The sequence below is a fragment of the Varanus komodoensis genome, unplaced genomic scaffold, assembly GCF_004798865.1.
Source record: "Varanus komodoensis strain SLA01 unplaced genomic scaffold, ASM479886v1 scaffold206, whole genome shotgun sequence".
NCBI lineage: Eukaryota > Metazoa > Chordata > Lepidosauria > Squamata > Varanidae > Varanus > Varanus komodoensis.
In genome coordinates this window covers 52,330-71,096 of record NW_025335581.1, presented here as the reverse complement: position 1 = coordinate 71,096, position 18,767 = coordinate 52,330, and the positions used below count along the sequence as shown (strand labels likewise).

The 18,767-nt window shown below is 47.6% G+C and overlaps 1 protein-coding gene across 1 annotated transcript in view; it reads right to left on the bottom strand.

Moving 5' to 3' along the window:
• LOC123023286 (alpha-2-macroglobulin-like) overlaps positions 1-18,767 on the bottom strand; it is a 34,547-nt gene that overhangs the window by 10,712 nt on the left and 5,068 nt on the right. The window contains 10 exon segments of the mRNA XM_044429781.1: positions 4,151-4,278; positions 6,808-7,026; positions 7,722-7,951; positions 10,572-10,737; positions 11,589-11,663; positions 11,938-12,094; positions 13,273-13,357; positions 15,208-15,270; positions 15,273-15,380; positions 17,514-17,597. Coding sequence (XP_044285716.1) covers positions 4,151-4,278; positions 6,808-7,026; positions 7,722-7,951; positions 10,572-10,737; positions 11,589-11,663; positions 11,938-12,094; positions 13,273-13,357; positions 15,208-15,270; positions 15,273-15,380; positions 17,514-17,597 — 1,315 coding nt within the window.

The window sequence follows — 18,767 nt, the reverse complement described above, 5'->3', positions numbered from 1 at the left end:
AGATTTCTCAGTATTAATGCAAAGGCCCAGGTCGTCCAATAAGGCGCAGGTAATACGGATAGAAGTGAGGAGCGCTTCCCTGGACCTGGAGACTAGGAGCCAGTCGTTGAGGTAAGGATAAACTTGTATACCCTGGAGGCGTAGATAAGCACAGACAGGGGCCATGCATTTAGTAAACACCCTCGGAGCGGTAGCCAAACCGAAAGGTAGAACCATGAATTCGTAGAAATTGGGGGCAACAGCAAAATGAAGGAAACGTCTATATTTGGGATGGATTGCAATGTGAAAATAGGCATCCTTCAAGTCCAATGAGGTGAACCAGTCCTCTTTCCTAAGCAGCGGCAAAATATTTTGGAGGGTGGTCATTCGAAACTTCCTCGTCAGGATGAATTGATTCACACCACGTAAATCCAAAATCGGACGTAGGCCACCGTCCCATTTGGGAACGGTAAAGTATCTAGAATAGAATCCGTGATGCCCATCATATTGAGTTACTTGACAAATCGCTCCTTTATGAAGAAGTCGTTGTATTTCATTGAGCAGTACTGGTGTGCAAGATGTAAACCGAATCGGACTCAATGGAGAAATGGTGTCGAATTCTATCCTATAGCCGTGCTGTATGATAGATAATACTCATCCATCAGATATGATGGACTCCCAGATGGGGAGTCGGCTTTGCAGCCGGTCCCCAGATGAGAGGGGGGTGGGTATAGGATAGGGTAGAGGAATGGTTCGCCAGTCCCATCAACGCTGCCTCCTGTCATCATATCGGCGACGGCCCTGCTGGTAGCATTGCAGGGGCTGTTGTCGACGGTGCTACTGCTGTTGCCTGTGCTGAGGCTGTTGCCTGGGATGATACAGCTGTCTGTAGGGCGGATGGTTCCATGGCCACTTATGCCTCGGAAGCGACTGGAGCTCCATTCGTTGGGCCGCCATGCGGGACTCATGAAGTTTTTTAAGTTTATGGTCCGTCTTTGAATGGAAAAGCCCGGACCTGTCGAAGGGCATTTCCTCGATGCGCCGCTTGGTCTCTTCGGGGAAGTTGGCACTCCTCAGCCACGCATGCCTGCAAAGAGAAACGGCACCGACCAATGCCCTCGAGTTAGTGTCCACATGGTGCCTGGCTGTGGACAACTGTTGCACCACGACGTGCATCGTCTCCTTAATCAAGACTTTGGCCAATTCACCTTGTTGGTCTGGGAGGGCTGAGACGATGTTGTGGAGGCGTTGCATTATAAAATACTGGTATCTTGCCAACGTAGCCTCGTAGTTTGAGATACGCAGCCCCAAGCCTGAAGCTGCATAGACCCTCCTGGCCAGGGAATCGATCTTGCGGCCCTCCTTATCTCGCGGCACGGTGTGACCCCTTGCCTCTCTTCCCTGGGAGGACTCCACCACAACCGAGTTCGGCTTGGGGTGTCAGAGGAGGAATGGTATGTCCTCCTCCCGAACCCGGTACATGGCTTCGTACCTCTGCGATGTTGGTTGAGGGTGAGAGGGCAAGTCCCAGGGCTGGGTCATCGGCTGCCGTAGGGTGGTGATCAAGGGCAGGACGATGGAGGTGGACTGCTCCCCGCGGAAGACGTCATAGATTTTATCTGTAGACGGTCCTGGCCGCTGGACGGCATTGATGTCCAGGGATTGGACGAGCCTGGACATCAGCTCCGCAAAAGAAATGTGCGACTTGTCCGGTGATGCGGGGTCCTGGGAGGTCACCGCGACGTCGGGAGAGGTAGAATCGACGTCCGAGTCATTGGAGTCTGCGCCATAGTATGGAGCGGCCGAAGAAGACTCCACTGGCGAAGCGGACCGGCTGCTTTCATCCCGGGGTACCAGGGATGTGCGCCTTGGATCCAGAGGCAGCGGGCGATCACGAGTGTGGTGGGGACCGATCCCTCAGCGTGGGATAGTACCCAGTCGAGTATGGCTCGCCCCAAGATGGGTAGTAGGAGCAACGCCAGTCCTCGAATCGCTCGGATCGCTGCTCCCTGGAGTTGCTCCGGCGGGCCCTGGGCGGGGATTCGACGACATCCGCCTCCAGTGTGGCCATGGGCATAGGTGTTGGTGACCTAGCCCTGGGGGGAGAGTCCTGAATCTCTCCGTCAGAGATTGAGCCCCGCTGGAGAGATGGAAGTGGTTTGGTCGGGGGGTCAGCCACACGACGGGGAGACCCTTGAGGGGTAACCCTCATGGCTGCCTGGAGTGCCAGCTCAGGTGGGGTTGGTACGGTGGTTGGCGCCGGTACTGATGCTGCCGTCGAACCTGAGACACGGTATCGGGGTTGGTCCGGATCCTTCGCCTTTCGGGCCGGCTTAGAGGGCTTCTCTTTCCTGGCCTTTTTGACCGATTTGTCAGCATCGGCATGCTTGCGCTTCTCGCTTTTCTTTTTGGGAGAAGCTGGTGGGGCCCTCAAAGTAGAGGCACCTTCGTCCGACGGGCAGGAGGGTGGGACCACCGCAGCCGGGCCAGGCTTCGGAGCGGCGACCAGTGGGTCGGACTGCATAAGAGCCCGATCCCACAGGAGCCTCCGGAGGCGGTTCTCCTGATTTTTTCTGGCCTGCTTGGAGAAGGCCAGACAGTGGGAGCACCTGTCGGTCCTATGTCCCTGCCCCAAGCAGAGGAGGCATAGGTCGTGTGGGTCAGATGGTGACATCTTCGACCCGCACTCCGCACATTTGCGGAAGCCCGCTCGCTGTGCCATCACAAGAAGAAGAAGGGAGACAGTGCAGAGGGTAAGAATATATATATATATATATATATATATATATATATATATATGTTTAGAAGAAGAAAATAGAATGGTAGAATGATAGAACTGCAGAATAACTAGAGCTAACAAGAACTGTAGAAATAACTAGAGCTAACAAGAACTGTAGAAATAACTAGAGCTAACAAGAACTATCAGGGATATAAAACTGGGAGTAAAAGGAGAAAAAACAGGCTACGAGTAATGATCAAAGTGATAGTCAAAAGCGGCACGAGGCACAGTGAACGGCGGTCGCAAAGACTGAACAAAATGGCGGACGGTCTGCTCTTTATAGGCTGTGGGGGAGGAGGAGCGGAGCTTTTTCCCACCAAAATAAACTGTTAGCTTGTAATCTTCCGGCCAAAGGCACTGTGCAGGCGCAGCACCCATATGTGTGATGCACAGAGGCCACGACGAAGAACCATCAGTTACATTTCATTTAATATTGCTGCATTGGGCCTATGGTGGCTACCAATTGAAGTCCAGGCCCAATTTAAGGTGCTGGTGATGACCTATAAAGCCCTAAATGGCTTGGGTCCTGAAGGAGCACCTTCTTCCCTATGTGTCCTCCTGCCCCTTGGGATCTGAGGTAGAGGCCCTCCTCCAGGAGCCCTCCTTGAAAGAGATCAGGAGGGTGATTACCTGGAGGACGGCTTTCTTTGCGGTGGCGCCCCAACTATGGAATACGCAGCCCAGAGAGGTTTGCCTGGCACCAACACTTTTTTCCTTTTGGCTCCAGGTGAAAACCTTTTTATTTTTCTACTATTTTAATCATTATTTGTCTTAAATTATGGTTTTTATATTATTATTGGATGCTGTGCTACTTTTATTTATCTATCTTATTTTAGTGTTGTTGTAAACCATCCCAAGATGTCAGTGATGGGACGGTATACAAAAGTTTTAAATAAATAAGATAAACAAATAAATAAATAAGGTAAATTACGAGTCTATCCCATTTTCTCCGCACATCATTAATGAGGATTATTACAACAGAGCTTTTTTAGACTACCTTTTCCCCTCAAAATGTGTGGCAGTTGATGGATTTGTGTTCATATCTGAATTGCACAACCCTAATGCCATTCTTCTTGCAGAAGTTTCCTAGTAGGCAGATTCAGCCCTGCTTTAGTCCTGGAAGTTTGTACAATGTGGGAGAAATTTGTGCAAATCTCACAGTCTGTGCCAGTTTGATTTGTGCTGTTTCCTCTGTTTTTGAGGAACAGCAAACAGGAATTGGGCATGAGACCAGCAGCAAGATAATGTTCCAAGAATCTGAGCAATCATTACCATTTCTTGTTTGCCCAATCCTAGATAAATGTATAAAATAGCACAAGCCCAGGAAGGATGGGGGTCAATTCTGGTGCTCCCATGGTGGACCAGATTCCCAGGTGGCTGTCAATATATTACCTGAGATTTAGAGCAAGAGCAAATTTTGTCTGGGCCTTGGGATCCATGCAAGCCTCAGGAACTGTATGCAGATCCAGTTTAAAAGGTGGTTCTTCCTGGTCTGGATGCACATTATACTTCAAAGTGGTCTGGAAAGGAAATGGCACTCTGTGTTAGGGGGATGTAAATCAGCCAAACATAAGTTGGGTGGAGTTCCCCGCATCCCATCTCCATGCTCCCTTCAACTCGGGTCTGTGTCAGATTGAGAGCTGTGTGTATTTCCTTTTGCATGAAAAGCAGCACATCTTTTGCGCATCTTTTCCCAAATGCATGCTTCAGTTTTATGCATCTTTGAAATATTCACTTTCTTCTCCCATCAAAGAGTCTTTATGTGCATTGTTTATTTATTTAGAATTTTTGTATGCTGTCCCATCGCTTATAGCCTCGGAACGGCTCACATAAATAAATAAACATAATACATAATACTATTAAAAACGTTCAAAAGATGTATCGTTTCACGTGCATCTTTTGATGGGACAGAAAAGAACATCCTTGTTCCCATGAGCTTTCCAAGGCGTATCTTCTCAGGGGCAAAATTATCATTGCTTGCTACTAAAAATTGCTATAAGAAATGTGCAGGGAATCCATTTGGGGGTGGGAATCCATTGGATTCCCTGGGCTTGACACCCTGCAGTCCAGGCTGTTGCAAAGTCTGGATTCTAAGGTTGAGTTCCTAACAAGTGCTCTCTGTATTTGGAGGGGGCTCACCCCAAATTGGGCCCCTTCTGCTGCTGGGAATGCTGCCTGGTGCATCAGCTTGCAGCGGTGCTCTTTTGCATCCTGCAGCTGCTCTTTGGGCTGCTGCACTCAATGGAGAAGGTTGCCGGTTGTGTAGCTGGGGGGCTGTGACTGTTTGCAGACTCCCTCTTGGCTCGACTCACTTTGCAGGACTGGGCTGAGCATGAGACAAAGTCTGTAGATGCTTGAGGGACAGATTACAAAAGGACCAATCCCAACCCTAATTGCTATTGCCATGGGATGGCATTTATGGCCCACCGTTTCTCTTCATGTTGGGAACCCAAAGTAGCTTACTTAGTCTTCTACCACTTTGTTTCATCTGTTGGGAGAGAGAAAAATGGATTTTTTGGGCCCATGTTCCCCAGGGTTGCTGGCTGGTCTCCAGAAGAATCAGGACAAGGAGGAGGGTGGGTGCAGAGGAGGAAGGGGAGGATTCAGGAGGTGGGCAGGGAATATGGGCCATCGCGAGACTCTGAGATGGGAGAAGTGGAGATGCTTATCTCAAGGCCAGACTTCCAGGTGGGTGGGTGGCCTCTGAGAATAACCAAGATGTACAGCTGGTGGGAGGGGACTTGGGGCAGGGAAGTTTCTCTGACCCAGGCAAGGCAGGACAGCTCTTGACCCCGTGAAGTGGCATCAGCAGAGGAGGGTAGCCCAGTTAGAGGGTCAGCATGCAGGGAGGAGGCGTGCTTGCTTTCAGAAGGTCCCTCCCAAAGGGATGGGGCCCAGGCAGGCCCACAAGGAGACTTCCTGGAGGTGAATACTAGATTGGATTCAACAAACCACTCTGTGCATGCTCAGAGATTCATTCTGGATGTTTGTGCATCTGGAAAATGCCTTGGTCAATAAAGAACATTTTACTAGAAAGACATGTGGCTTTGAATGTGTGAAGGGAAGAGCCTGTGTTCATGCTATCATCCTCACAACAACCCTGTGAGGTAGGTTAGTCTGAGAGTTCCTGATTGGCCCAAAGTGGGGACTTGGGTTGCAGTGATCCTCCCAAGAATCTGTCCCTTCTTTGCTCATTGAACTTTTTCTCATGCTCGGCCCTTGCTTAGGAAGAGAGTCAACTCAAGGGGAAGTCTGTGAACACTCGTGGAATGCTGTTTATGCAGCTAGCAAGCTTCTTCTGCAGCTCATGGTGTACAAAAGCCATTAGTTGTGAGCACGGAAGAATTTGCTGGTTGTGCCTCTTGTGCAGCATTCATGAGGACTGGCTTCCCAGTGGGCATCCACAAGAACACCAGGAGTGCTCAGCACCAAGTCAGACTTGTGGCTATGAGAAAACAGCCAAGGAGCTAAGCCCAGGGAATCTGACAGATCCCCACCCTAAAAATGGATTCCTCACATACCCCTAGTAAGGACCTGAACCTGAATCTCCCAGGTCTCCAGTCCAGCACCGTGCCATACTTTGTCCAGAAGGTATACATTTGAGAAATGTCTGCAGAAAACCATATTTCAATCACAAAAAGTACTTGGAAAAAGTACATAGATTTAAAAATGCAAACAAGTCACATGGAATAATGCCTATGTTAGGAAAAACGCACACATGCAAAAGCAAGTCTTTGCAGTACGGAATTTTAAAAAATAAGTCACAAACTCATGCAGAATCAGGATGGGTTTCACTTGTCCATAAAAAACTGCCAGAGTGCTGCTGAGATGGACAGGTAGGACATTGGTGGGGCCTGTGTGCCTAGAGCTTTCTCCTTCCCCCAGTCTCCCTCTACCCCCGACAGCTCCACCTGTTTCACCCCAGACCTTCTCCATCCTTCCTCTCCCTTCCTGAGTTCTCCTCCCTCTGTGCCCTGCAGTCTCCAACTTGATCTGAGATCAGTTTTGCCTTTCCCCCTGGCACCAGAGTGGGCCTAGAGCTGGCTCACCTGTAACAAGACAGAACGTCCTCCCGTCACTTCTGCCTGGTAGTTCCCGGGCACTTTGGGCAGAGCTTGGCTCTGCAGCAACAAAGAGTTAGTGCTGTCCACGTGGAATTCCTTCTGGAAATCCGCTCCTGAACTCAGGGACACTTTGCTGACTGCTCTGCTCTGCGAATAGTCCAAGGTGCTGTACTTGGAAAGAGCCTGAAGGGCCACGACAGTGTCCTGGAACAAAGACCAAAGTGAAAACATCTCGGAGACAAGGGGATTGCACTATCTCTACCTGTGTCTGTCCTTAAACTAGAGCAGCAAGCCAGAAAAGACCTTAGCCAAGGAGCCTTCATAAATTTGCAGCAAGTGCAATGGGTCAAAGAATCGGATATTTGCCAACATCCCTACTGGCTTGGTCGTTACCCCTCTTGACTTTTTGTTCTTCTAGAGCCAGAGTGGGAAGCTGAAATTAAGACCAGCCTAATTGTGAAAGCCTTCTGGCAACCCACTGGACAGTGGAGAAAAGGGAGGGAGAGAGGAAAAAATAAAACGTGCCTGAAAGAGAGAGGGAGCAGAAAGAAGACGGTGGGCTAAAGAGAGAGAGGAAAAATGGGAGCACCACAGAGAGAAGGGGAATCCATTGTTGGAAGTGAAAGCAAAGGGGGTGATCGACAGAGAGATTAGAGGGGAAAGGAGATCTTAGAAAGAAAGAGAAAAGGTAGAGGCTATGTCAAATGTTGGCTTTGGATTTGTTCAGTAAATTCCAGCATGTCCCCCCGACAGATCACCCCTCAAGACAAGAGAGTTTTTCTGTTGGCTCTCCAAGAGCTATTGTATGGCTGCAAGTTCAAGATTTTGCCATCAAATTTTCAGATACCTGCCCCTTCCACCATCCTCCAATGCCCAGATCTTGGTAGGCTGGGAATTACCTGAGTGGAAAGGAATCCCCCAGTAGGATTCTGTTGCCCGGTTAGCCACTTGGCAATGCGGGACGATATCGACATTTCTTCTGGGGATGGCGCTGGCTTCTTTTCAACATGAGCAAGGAGAACGTAGGACGTCATCACAATGTCTACGGACCGAGTCTGATGGTTGTTCAATGGACTGAAGGCCTTCTTCTCTTGCTCCCTAGGCTGCTGCCAGTGAATAGAACCATCCTCTTCAGAGGAAGAAGGAATTATTGTTGTTGTTATTTATCTCACTGTAACAACCATGTATAACAAGACAAATAGAAATAAAATGCAAATAGAAATAGTATAAAAACAACAATGTTACAATGAATATAAAATTGCTTTGAAATACAGTAAAGACATCTTGCAAAGGAAAAGAAGCACTTGGGGAATCTGCTCAGACCCCTGTGTGACTGAGGGGATAATTATAGACCTCTGAATAAAGGACTGTCTTGAGCTGGCACTGAAAAGATGGTAAGTTTGGTACCAGGCAGGCTGCACCAGGGAGTTCTCTGAAGATAGGGGGCCAGCACAGAGAAGGCCCTCCACTGTGTCTCCACTCTCCCAGTTTTCTGTAGGGTTGGCACTTGGAGGAAGGCCCCAGAGGTTGAGCGTAGTTTCCGAGTAAATTGTGGTTGGAAGAGGTACTCTGACAACCCTGCCAAGGCTAAAGAGGCTTTCTACAGAAGCTGCAAAGTGATTCTCTTTTCCCAAAATGTTCGAGACAAAGGCGGTAGAACCTACATTGGCCAAACAGTGTAAAACCACAGACTTCAACATAATGGGTGTGTGAGAGGCTCAGAATGCACATATTTTGCTTTCTCGTTGAACTCGGGGTATTGATCAAAGTAAGGAAACAATCTTTACAGGTCAGGGGCAGGGTGAGAATGAACCCCGGTTAAGTCTGTCCCTCTGGCATTTGCAGACTTGGCCTGGTCTTGCAAACCAAGCCGAGCTGAGAAGAAGCCAGCGAATGCTTGTGCAATGAAGGTTGCGGAACCAGCAATCTGCTTCTTTGGTAGGTGCAGCAGCCAGCTCCTTCTGGGCAGTGTTGTGCAACCAGCCTTCTTCTGCATAAAGTGCAGCAGCCCAAAGGGCTCCATTCCTGGCAAATGCCTTGCGGATGCAAGGCGCATTTGCCAGCTTCTTGGACTGAAGGCTGCTGCAAAGTGGGCTGGCATCAAGGGAATTGATCACAGGGAATCTGATGGATTTCCACCCTCAGACAGATTCCTCAGGCATCCCTCGTCAGGACTGTCCAACTTCTTCCAACTCAAGAGGCTGCATTCAATTTCAGAGAACCTCTTGGGGCACACATTCCAGTGGCAGGCAGGGAAGGGGCTGGCCAAATGGCAAGCTGCTGGTACAAAGCACCCCAAAATACCAGCTCGGAAAGTGTTTACTTACAATAACTACTCCTTAGGAAAGGCAGTCCAGATTTTTAGAATAGGGGAAAGCTGGCCAGGACCTGTTACATCACCAGATGATTGGAGGTTGAGGGTAAGGTTACAGGGCGATGGGATAAGTATGTGTCCTCTTTGGAGAACCTTGAAGGCTGGGCTAGAATTCTAGGCAATCCATATTTATCTCACGGGTGCCCCTGTTTGAAGGCATCCAACCTAAGCAAGATCTGAATCTTGCCCATACTCACTGTTCAAAACCATAATTTATGGTTTGTGGCTGAATACAGACAACATAACAAGCCATGTAACTTTTCTTTTAAACCATTGATGGTCTATTCCAGTGATTCACAACCTGTAGTCCATGGAGGCAAGAAGAATTGCTAAAACTTTTCATCAAATTTTAGTGTAAAAATTGACATCAAATTTGGAATTAGAACATTAAAATACTATAAGATGGGCCATTTGAGTGAAAAGAGTTTTGATACAAATATTTGAAACTTGTATGGAATCATTGCAATACAGATATTATAGCAGGAGTGTGTGCATTAACAGATTAACTTATTTCCCCTTCTCTTCAAATTTGAAGGCCCTTCATGAGAAAATTGAAATAAATGTTTGATGCAGTCTTGTGCTTTAAATCTTGAGTTAAGTCTTGGTGGTCTGCGGCCACAAAAGTTATTTAAAGGTGGTCTGTGGTAAAGGAAAGGTTGAGAACCACTGGTCTATTCTGCTGTCTGAACCCAGTAATTGTATTTCACCATGGTAAGTTTGGTCTTTAGAAACCACAATAAGAAACAATTGTTTGTTCTATGGTTTCTTTGTACCACCATGGCTTTTTGTGTTGTCTGGACTTATTATCATGGTTTCTACTGTCCTGGTATGCAACAGGGTCTTCTAGAAAGAGTGCCACTGTAGCGGCTCCAGCCATTCATCTTCTGTGTGCAACCCATTGAGGAAGGGGCCGGTAATATAGGCATGGAACGATGCACCTTGGGATTAATATCAGGTTCAGTGCATGATGGGATCCATGCCTCCAGTGGGAGGACTGAGTGCAGGGGATGGAAACCATGGTAATATAGAAACCACTTGATCGTCTGCTGGGTAGATCATGGTAACCACGTGGGATTCTCCTGTTGTGTGGATGCAGCCATTGAATGTGTTTTTAATTGTGTTTGGGTGTTTTGAATTGTACGTCACTTTGTCTTCATCATAGCTAAAGAAAAGCAGAATGCAAAAAGCAAGCATAAGGTAAATAAAAATAATACCTACTCCACTTCTCATTTCTACGGCAAATGAGTAATGTATGTTAGGTTGTGTAGAAAAAGTATTAGAAGGAGTGCATCCCTTCACTAAGAGGGAAACGAAGAGCCAGTGAGGTTGGATGGAGAGATGAAGCTCCATCAGCCACGGGGAGCTGACTTCTCACCTTCCTTGACAGCATTTGCTTCCAGAAGCTGCAACATCTCTTTCCTCTTATCCTCCTTCTCAGCAAGGGTGAAGACATAAGCTAACAATGCCTGGGTGTAAATGTCGACCTCATCTGTCTGTGCTTCCCTCTCCAGGCAGAACAAAGCATTACGCACCAGGGATTGCTGGAAAAGAAAGACGATCAACTCAATCCATCTTTGTGGCAGCTTCTGAAAACCTTTGCAAACCTATGCAAATTGGGCTTGAATGACATCTATTCTGAACTGGTGCACTGCACTGGACACAACATTATTTTTTCCTTATGAGGCTGGCATGCTGTGTTGGGCGGGCTTGTACCAGCATGGTCAAAAATATCATAGGTGAAGTAACAGGTCAGGTTGTTAGCATGACTGTTGCCATCTTGAATTAACTGATCTGAAGATTCCCAAATACTGAAATGCTTCTCCTAAGGCTCAGTTACTTACAGTGGTAAGAAGTTTTGGCTAAAAGAGGTGGGTTATTCTTGTAAAATTGCCCCACCTTTTCTGCTTTGCTCCCCTCTCCTTCTGTTTCACCAGCCTCTGGAATTTGGTTCTCTTGGTCTTCCTAGAACTGAATTTTGGCCCTCCGGCTCACATCGTTATCACATGTGAGCAGAAATGAGGCATCTCATGAAGCAAGAGGGAAGGATCTTCACAGTTAATATAAATCTTATCCAAACTGGTTGTCACAATGTACCCCAGATGGGTGCTGTGTAAAAGATAATGCCTCCAAACACACAGCCTCTTGCTAAATAAATACAGCTAGTGGATTTGTTTGAGAAGGAAACAAACATGAAGGAAATCTTCCCTTTCCATCAATGCGAAGGGCCATTTGTCTAGCTATCGCAGATCTTTTGGTTAAGGGAAGCCAAATCTAGGAGAAGCAGATTCAAGATGGCTCCAGGAGAGGTTACTTTTGTTTTGTGGGTGGTTTTTCCAGCCTGGGCAGGAGACTGTTCCTGACTGGCTGCAGAGGGGAGTAGACAGATTCTTACCGTGACAGGTAGGGAGATCTCCAGCAAAGCAGAGGTGATATATGCCGAGTGTTTGACCTCATCATCAAGCCCACCCTGTAAGGAAGAAGGCAGGAAGGACACGAGAAGTTCATCCTTTCCTTTCCTAGGGTCCCTCCCAAGACCCACCATCTTCCCTCTGATTTCCAGTGTTTGGGTGGGGCAGACCTGCTTATGCAGACAACTGGCCATGATTTGCACATGACGGGGAGGAGCCCAATGTGTGCGCAAGCACCAACTTCCTCTGCCTCTTCAGAATCCCCATCATGCTAACTCTGCAACACACACAGAGAGTGGCGATCGGCTCCGCTCACAACACCTCCTTCCCTACCTTGAGCGCGTTGTTCAGGAGGGAGCCGAAGCTCCGGAAGCAGCCGTTCTCCTTCTGCTGGGCAGCCAGGGAGGCCTGAGCATCTGCAATGTGCTGTCCATCCACAAAGATGTGGCAACGTGCCTGGCCAAAGGACTTGAGCACAAAAGCTGTCAGCCTGCAAGAGAAGTCCAGACCTGAGTGGCTTGTTGCCCCGTCTTTCTAAGCCATCCTTTTATGGCTGTCAAGATAGTTCAGTGGAAGATCCACACATTGATATTTTGGATCCCTGGCAGATTTTGACCTTGTGCTTGCTTCTGCAGACCCCAACTAACTTCAGATAGTAAGGTAACCCACACTCAGGGGTTGAGTATTGTTTGAGAGTGCATTTTCATTGAATCATGGGTTGTTGGTGGAACATGGGTTGCTGTGTGGTCTGAACCCAGCTGTGCTTGTGAATTACAGCCAGCTGATGAAGAGAACCCATGGTTTGGGATTGGGTTGTGAAGTGTTCACCACGATTTGTTCTTCTGCTGGAATCAAATGGCATAATGACACACATTTCAATGACAACCCAACCTCCTGAATGTGGGCTGTTCTGCTGTCTGGACTGAGCCTTTGACAAATACTAGATTTATTTACTAGCATCATGCTCCCTGGGTGGCCATTACAATAATATATACCAATAAAGTATCATTATATAAAAGCAACACAATTTAAAAATCTCATAAAATAGAACAGGATAAATTCAAAATATACATAATTAAGTAAAAATAAACATATAACTGACTATGACATACAAAGCCCTAAATGGCTTGCGGCGACATTATCTTAGGGAGCACCTTATTCCATATATTCCTGCCCTTTTCTTAAGATCATCAACTGCGATCCTCCTCCACGTTCCTCCCCACAAGGAGGTTAAGGGGCAAACTGCAAGGAGGAGGGCCTTCTCTGTGGTGGCACCCTAATTATGGAATGCATTGCCTCTTGTGGTTCACCAGCCCCTTTATTGAGTTTTAGGTGCCTGGCAAAAACCTTACTTTTTGGCACACTTATGGTGCTAACATTAGATCAGTTGCACTGTTTTAAAAATATATTTTTATTTTTTCTTAATTGTATCTTATGATTTTGACCTATTTTATTACGATATTTTAAATTGTGTGAGTTTTATCTACTCTCAGGTAAATGGACTGATGGTTTGAATCAGTGAAAGTCCAGCTCCTTCATTCCAAGCTTCACGGTCATAAGGGCGAGCAACTTGCTATTTTAAAAAGAAAGACCGCAGCTTGTCAGGCCTCCTCACAATGCATCCACACCCAGACCTCTGAATGGTGAGACTGGCAGTGTAGAACTCACCAGGTGTTCCCTGTCTCCTCACCCAGTGGTCCAAAAGTACTGTAAGATCCATCCGGGTGTTTATATCTCAGCTGCGTCTGGTAGCCTGAAATAGAGTTTGAATGCTAATTTTTCTGTTTGATTGCCACAACTATACCCCACAGAAGGAGTATCCCACCTTAGAATCACACGGGAAGCCCACCCCCCTCCCCAGTCTGTGTACATGTATCCTTCACATTTGGAAAGAGGTGTTTCCAACATGCCTCATTTTCCTGTATATCATCTCCAGGACACTGCTGGCTCAGAGTTGCACTGGTAGTCTGCTCTTGGAGAGCGCTGTGACCTAAGGAAAGTACAAACCCTCCCACCTCAGGCTTGTCAAAGTGCATTCTGATATGGGCTTGAAGCTCATTCTGATTCAAGACCACTGCAGATTGCGAGCTTTGCTTTTCTATTCCTTGCACAAACATCGATGCCTATTTCCATGAGTTTTTTGCAAATTTACCTATCAGTTGGGTACCTTCTGGAAATATAGGCATTATTTTCCATGTAGTTGTTTTGATTGTGCTTATGCCGATGAACAACACTTCCCTTTTTTTCCTGGCTGCAAGCCACATTGCAAGTTTGGAAATTTGGGGACTGTCACCACAGATCTGAATCTGTGTTCAGTCCAAAAAGTGCTCAGAGCTGAAAGGACAGCTAGAAGTGTAAGTTCTTGCTTTGGCTAGTTGCGAAGTTGCATCCTACCCTTTGCGACCCCTTCCGGGCCTTCCTGTCCTCCACCATCCCCCGAAGTCCACTTAAGTTCACACCAACTGCTTCAGTGACTCCATCCAGCCACCTCATCCTCTGCCGCCCCCTTCTTCTTTTGCCACCTATTGTTCCCAGCATTAGGCTCTTCTCCAGGGAGTCCTTCCTTCTCATTAGGTGGCCAAAGTATTTGAGTTTCATCTTCAGTATCTGGCCTTCTAAAGAGCAGTCAGGGTTGATCTCCTCTAGGACTGACCGGTTTGAACACCTTGCAGTCCAAGGGACTCGCAGGAGTCTCCTCCAGCACCACAATTCAAAGGCCTGAATTCTTCGGCGCTCAGGCTTCCTAATGGTCCAGTTTTCACAGCCATACATTGCAACTGGGGGAACCAGGCTCTTAGGTGTGTCCTGAACTTGAAAATATGTCCACCAATTAGTCAACTAAGTTATCAACAGAAACTTTAGGGACTGGCACAACTTCCCTGTGAGGAAAGGTTACAACATCTAGGATTGCTTAGCCTAAAAAAAATAAGTAAGGGAAAACAGGAGAAATGTGAACAAAATTGTGCATGGTGCAGCGAAAGGGGGCAAGGAGACCTATTTGCCTTCTCTCAGAACCCTAAAATGCAAAAGGTCTTCTCAATCCAAAGAAGGATTTCTTCACACACATCAGAATGAAACTGCGGAATTCACATCCACAAATCGGTGATGTCCACCAATTTGGATGGGTTTGAAAAGGGGATTAGACACTTTCATGGAGGAGAAGGCTATTCAGAGCTACTAGTCCTCACGGACATATACGACCTCAGGATCAGAGGCAGTGTGCTTGTACACTCGTCACGGGGAAATTGCATTCTTGTCCTACTTGTGGGTTTCCTGTAGACACATGGCTGACTAATGTGTGAATGGAAAGCTTGATTAGATGGTCTCTCCTTGGCCTGACCCAGCAGGGCAATTCTCCTGTTATGTTGATTAATCTGCTCCCTCCCATACCACTATAGCAGCTGGAAGGACTCCCAGATGTCAAAGCCTGTCCATCAGTATGCCCTGAATTTGCACTCCCCCATGATTAAAAGAGGCCCTTCCAGTTAATCCTCTAACAGTTTAGTTGATTAATCTACTGGCTGCCCATTAAAGCTGCCTGAGGGAATCTATGAACCTACCAAGCAAAATGCCAAGACTAGAATCCTCACCGCGCTTTCTCACCAGTCACTAAATATTTGAGGGCATTGGATCTGATTTTTTCCGTCAGCTGCCCGGTCTTACTCAGTCCAGGAAGTAGATGTTGGGGGCAAAGAGGGCCATGTTCTGCTCCCCGCAGCCATGTGGCATCTGGAGAAGCTGGTGCAGGTTCTGTATGGCTGAGCCCAGCATGTCTCCTGGGTTGGGGTAGGGGAAGAAAAGGAAGGGGACACCGTCGGTCAGAGCAGAACTGTTGGTGACTGGAACACGCTGTAGGCTAGGCAACTGAAGTGCTGAACCCCACCAGCTAGAGAGTGAGAAGAGAGTTTGGGGATAAAAAGCCAAAGGGCGAGGAGGAAGAATGTGCTGGAGAGTCTGGTTTGAAGGCACTTGAAGGAGCCACCTTCCTGAAGCTAAGCAGGTCTGGGTCTGGCCAGTGCTTAGAGGAAAGACCACCTGGGAACCCCATGTAACCACTTTGAACTCTGTAGTGGGGGAAAAGTATGTTGGGAATGTCATAAACACATAAAGAAAGGCACCTACAAATGTGTACAAAACAGGGAAGGTCAGAAAATACATGATGAGGAGGACAGAGGCAGCACAAGTAGGGTGTCAGAAATGGAATGATCTGGAAGATTGGAGATTGGGGTAAGCAATACGACAGCAGTGGCTGCCTCAGGTGCTGGTCTCTAATGCACAGCTCACAAGCTCACAGACCAAATCTGGGCTATGTGGGAAGCCCATGTGGGTGTCTACCTGGCCGAGGCAGCTGCATCACGCTTGTACATGCTGCAGAGCTTGTAAAACCCAAATTACAAGAATGCATATATCCATGTTGTGCTGCTAAAGAATAGCAAACAAATTGTCCTTTGAGGATGCTCCTTACATCCTTTGGGCCAGAGAACCACCTTTGCTTTTGCCACCCTGAGCCAATGGTGTTGAATCTCCACTTTGTGCATCAAGTATGGCCCACCTGGGATCCCAGTTTCCCACATGGCAACACTCCTGTTCTCTATCCTCACCTGTTTTCCCCAGCAGTGGATCATTTGGTGGTTTCTAAAGTTTTGTGCATGACTTACCCTGAGCATTCCACTCTACTCCGTCGGAATGCCTTCTCCTAAGGCTCTGTTACTGGCTGCAAGACCTTTAAGCTAAAATATCCTGGCATTCTTGCCCCACCCCCTTTGCCTTTCGCCCCACCCACCACAAGAATGTGGCTAAGGTAGCCAGACACAAGCAGGCAGATGGGAACTCGACCTCAGATAGACAGAAGGAGATTGCTGTGGAATTTTACATGCCCAAGCAGGAGACCAAAGTCAGGGGATGTCCGAGTAGTTATGGGGGACGCAGTTGGTAGTTTGGGCTGAGGAGAGTGTGGGTTGATACACCACAGGAATGGGGAAATAGGGGAAAAGGAGGAGGAGTTGACAGATTGAACTGGTGGGAGCCCCAGTATACCAATCCATGGAGAGGTACTAGAGCCAGAGCCTGAAAGTGTCCCGCAACAGGGGAGTGAGGATAGAGAACTCGGTAGTTTGTCAGACACTGAAGTCCTTCCTCCAGAGGAGGTCAAACTGGTCACTATGTGCGAGTACTAGTGGAAGGGTCAATTGGGTCAAAGATGGGGAGAATGCAGGAGAACATGATTTCATAGAGTCCTGCCTTCCGGAGGGAGGTGCTGAAGGAGTATAAAAGCACAAGGGGAAATGATTGATGTTAACGAGGGTTCAACATTTCAACTCTGGGTGAACTCAGAGGCATGTAACAGTAAGCCTATTGGGAAAAGGAGTTTTGGAGTAGGATAACCCCAGCTCACGACAACAATTCTACACCCAGCCAATCTATTTGTCTGTCTAGACTGGTGTTTTGTGCCTAGATTGACAGCAGCTCTTAGGGGTTTCACACTGAGGCTTCAATAGGGGCTAACTGATCATGCTCTTTTGTTAACAACTTGAGGGTAGAATGTATCACTTCCCCCTCCCTCCTTCCCTCTATATAAGCTGTACTACTGATGCTGTGTGAATCATTTGTTTGTTTCTATTTTGGGCATCAAGGTACCAAAAAGGACCAAGAATAAGGCAGTCTTCCACGCCTATGGTACAGGGGCTCCTTATCCACTGCAGCTTTTCTTATGAACTTTCTATGAGCTCTCCTTGGAGCTCCATTTTGGGAATGGAGATCAACTGAAGTTGGGAAATAAAAGTGCTGGATTGGTGCAAAGGAAAAGCGAAAGGAAAGCAATTGGTGTGTGGTAGGTAAACAAAGGGATTGAGGTGGATTCAGAGTGTGGGGACAAGACCAGTAGTAGCGTTGGGAGTAGCCTCACTTACCCAGCACACAGAAGGAAGCCCTGGCAGAGCCCTCCACAACATTTTTGGGTAGCTCCAGAGAGCTGGGTGTCGACTGGGCATTTTCTGCAAGAGAAACAGAGTTTTGTTCCTGCTGATTGCTTACTCTCCAGTAACACCTTGCCTCTCCCTCCGCATTCCCCATCCAACTTTTATTCTTAAGATCATAATGCTGGAGGGCATCTTGGAGGTCATGTCAGCCAAATGCCTACTCAGGGTAGGATTTTCCTGGCCACTGCTACCCAGGTTTCTGGTCCGAGAAAGGATTCCAAGCCCCCTCAGCTGAAGGCCCAGTGGAGCCCCATTCAGACCTTCCTACTCAGTGTGCGAAGATCGGAGTGCAGTCTGCACGCATGGCAGTGCTGGAGGCAGTGCTGGCAAATGTGCTCCTTCCCTGCCCTCATTATGTTTTCTTTGCCTGCTTGGACAGGGCTTCTTAATCTCATCATTGTGATAGCGGAAAAGAAGCTATGGAGCCGAAAAGAAGCTGTGGAGAAATAGCATGACTAAGTCAAGAGAACATGACAAGTCCTAAACAGTAAACACCTCCACACACAGTTGCTTAATGTGACATGTGAACCCAATCACTGCCTTGTGTGGTGTGGTAACAGAGCCAGGGCTTCTGAGGTCAAAGCACAAAGCCCCTTCGAGGCTTTTTGCGAATGGGGCAGCATAAATATGCTCTTAATGAATAAAAAATAAATAAATTTCAAGGAAAAGGGAGCATGGGATCATCTGCCATGCCCTTCTCCCAGAATTCTGTGGAGAATTTTTCTAGGTTTAGCTGCAATCCTCACAGTAGCTCTGTGTGTGCATGCTTGGGGGAAGTGATAGTGGCAAATGCTCCCAGCAGTTTGCATTTTTTGGGGTTTTGGCTGTGGGACTGCCATGATGAGTGGCCACACTCCAAATGCATCATAAAAACATAAGAACAACCATGGGGACCAAGCTATGCATCTGGTTCAGCATTCTGCACACACAGTGGCAAACCCTTCAGCAGGATGAATGCAAGACCTTGGCCTGCTCAGCTCCTCAGCAACTGGCACGTGCAAGCAGGCCGCCACTGGTGAAGTAGGGAGCACATGCCCAGCAGGTCTAGTAGCCATGGAGAGCCTCCTCCTCCTCCTCCTCCTCCTTCTCCCAGAATTCACCTATTCCTTTTTGAAAGCCATCCAGACTGGTGCCCATCAACAGACCCAATGGCAGTGAATTCCATTGGTTAGCTAAATGTTGTGT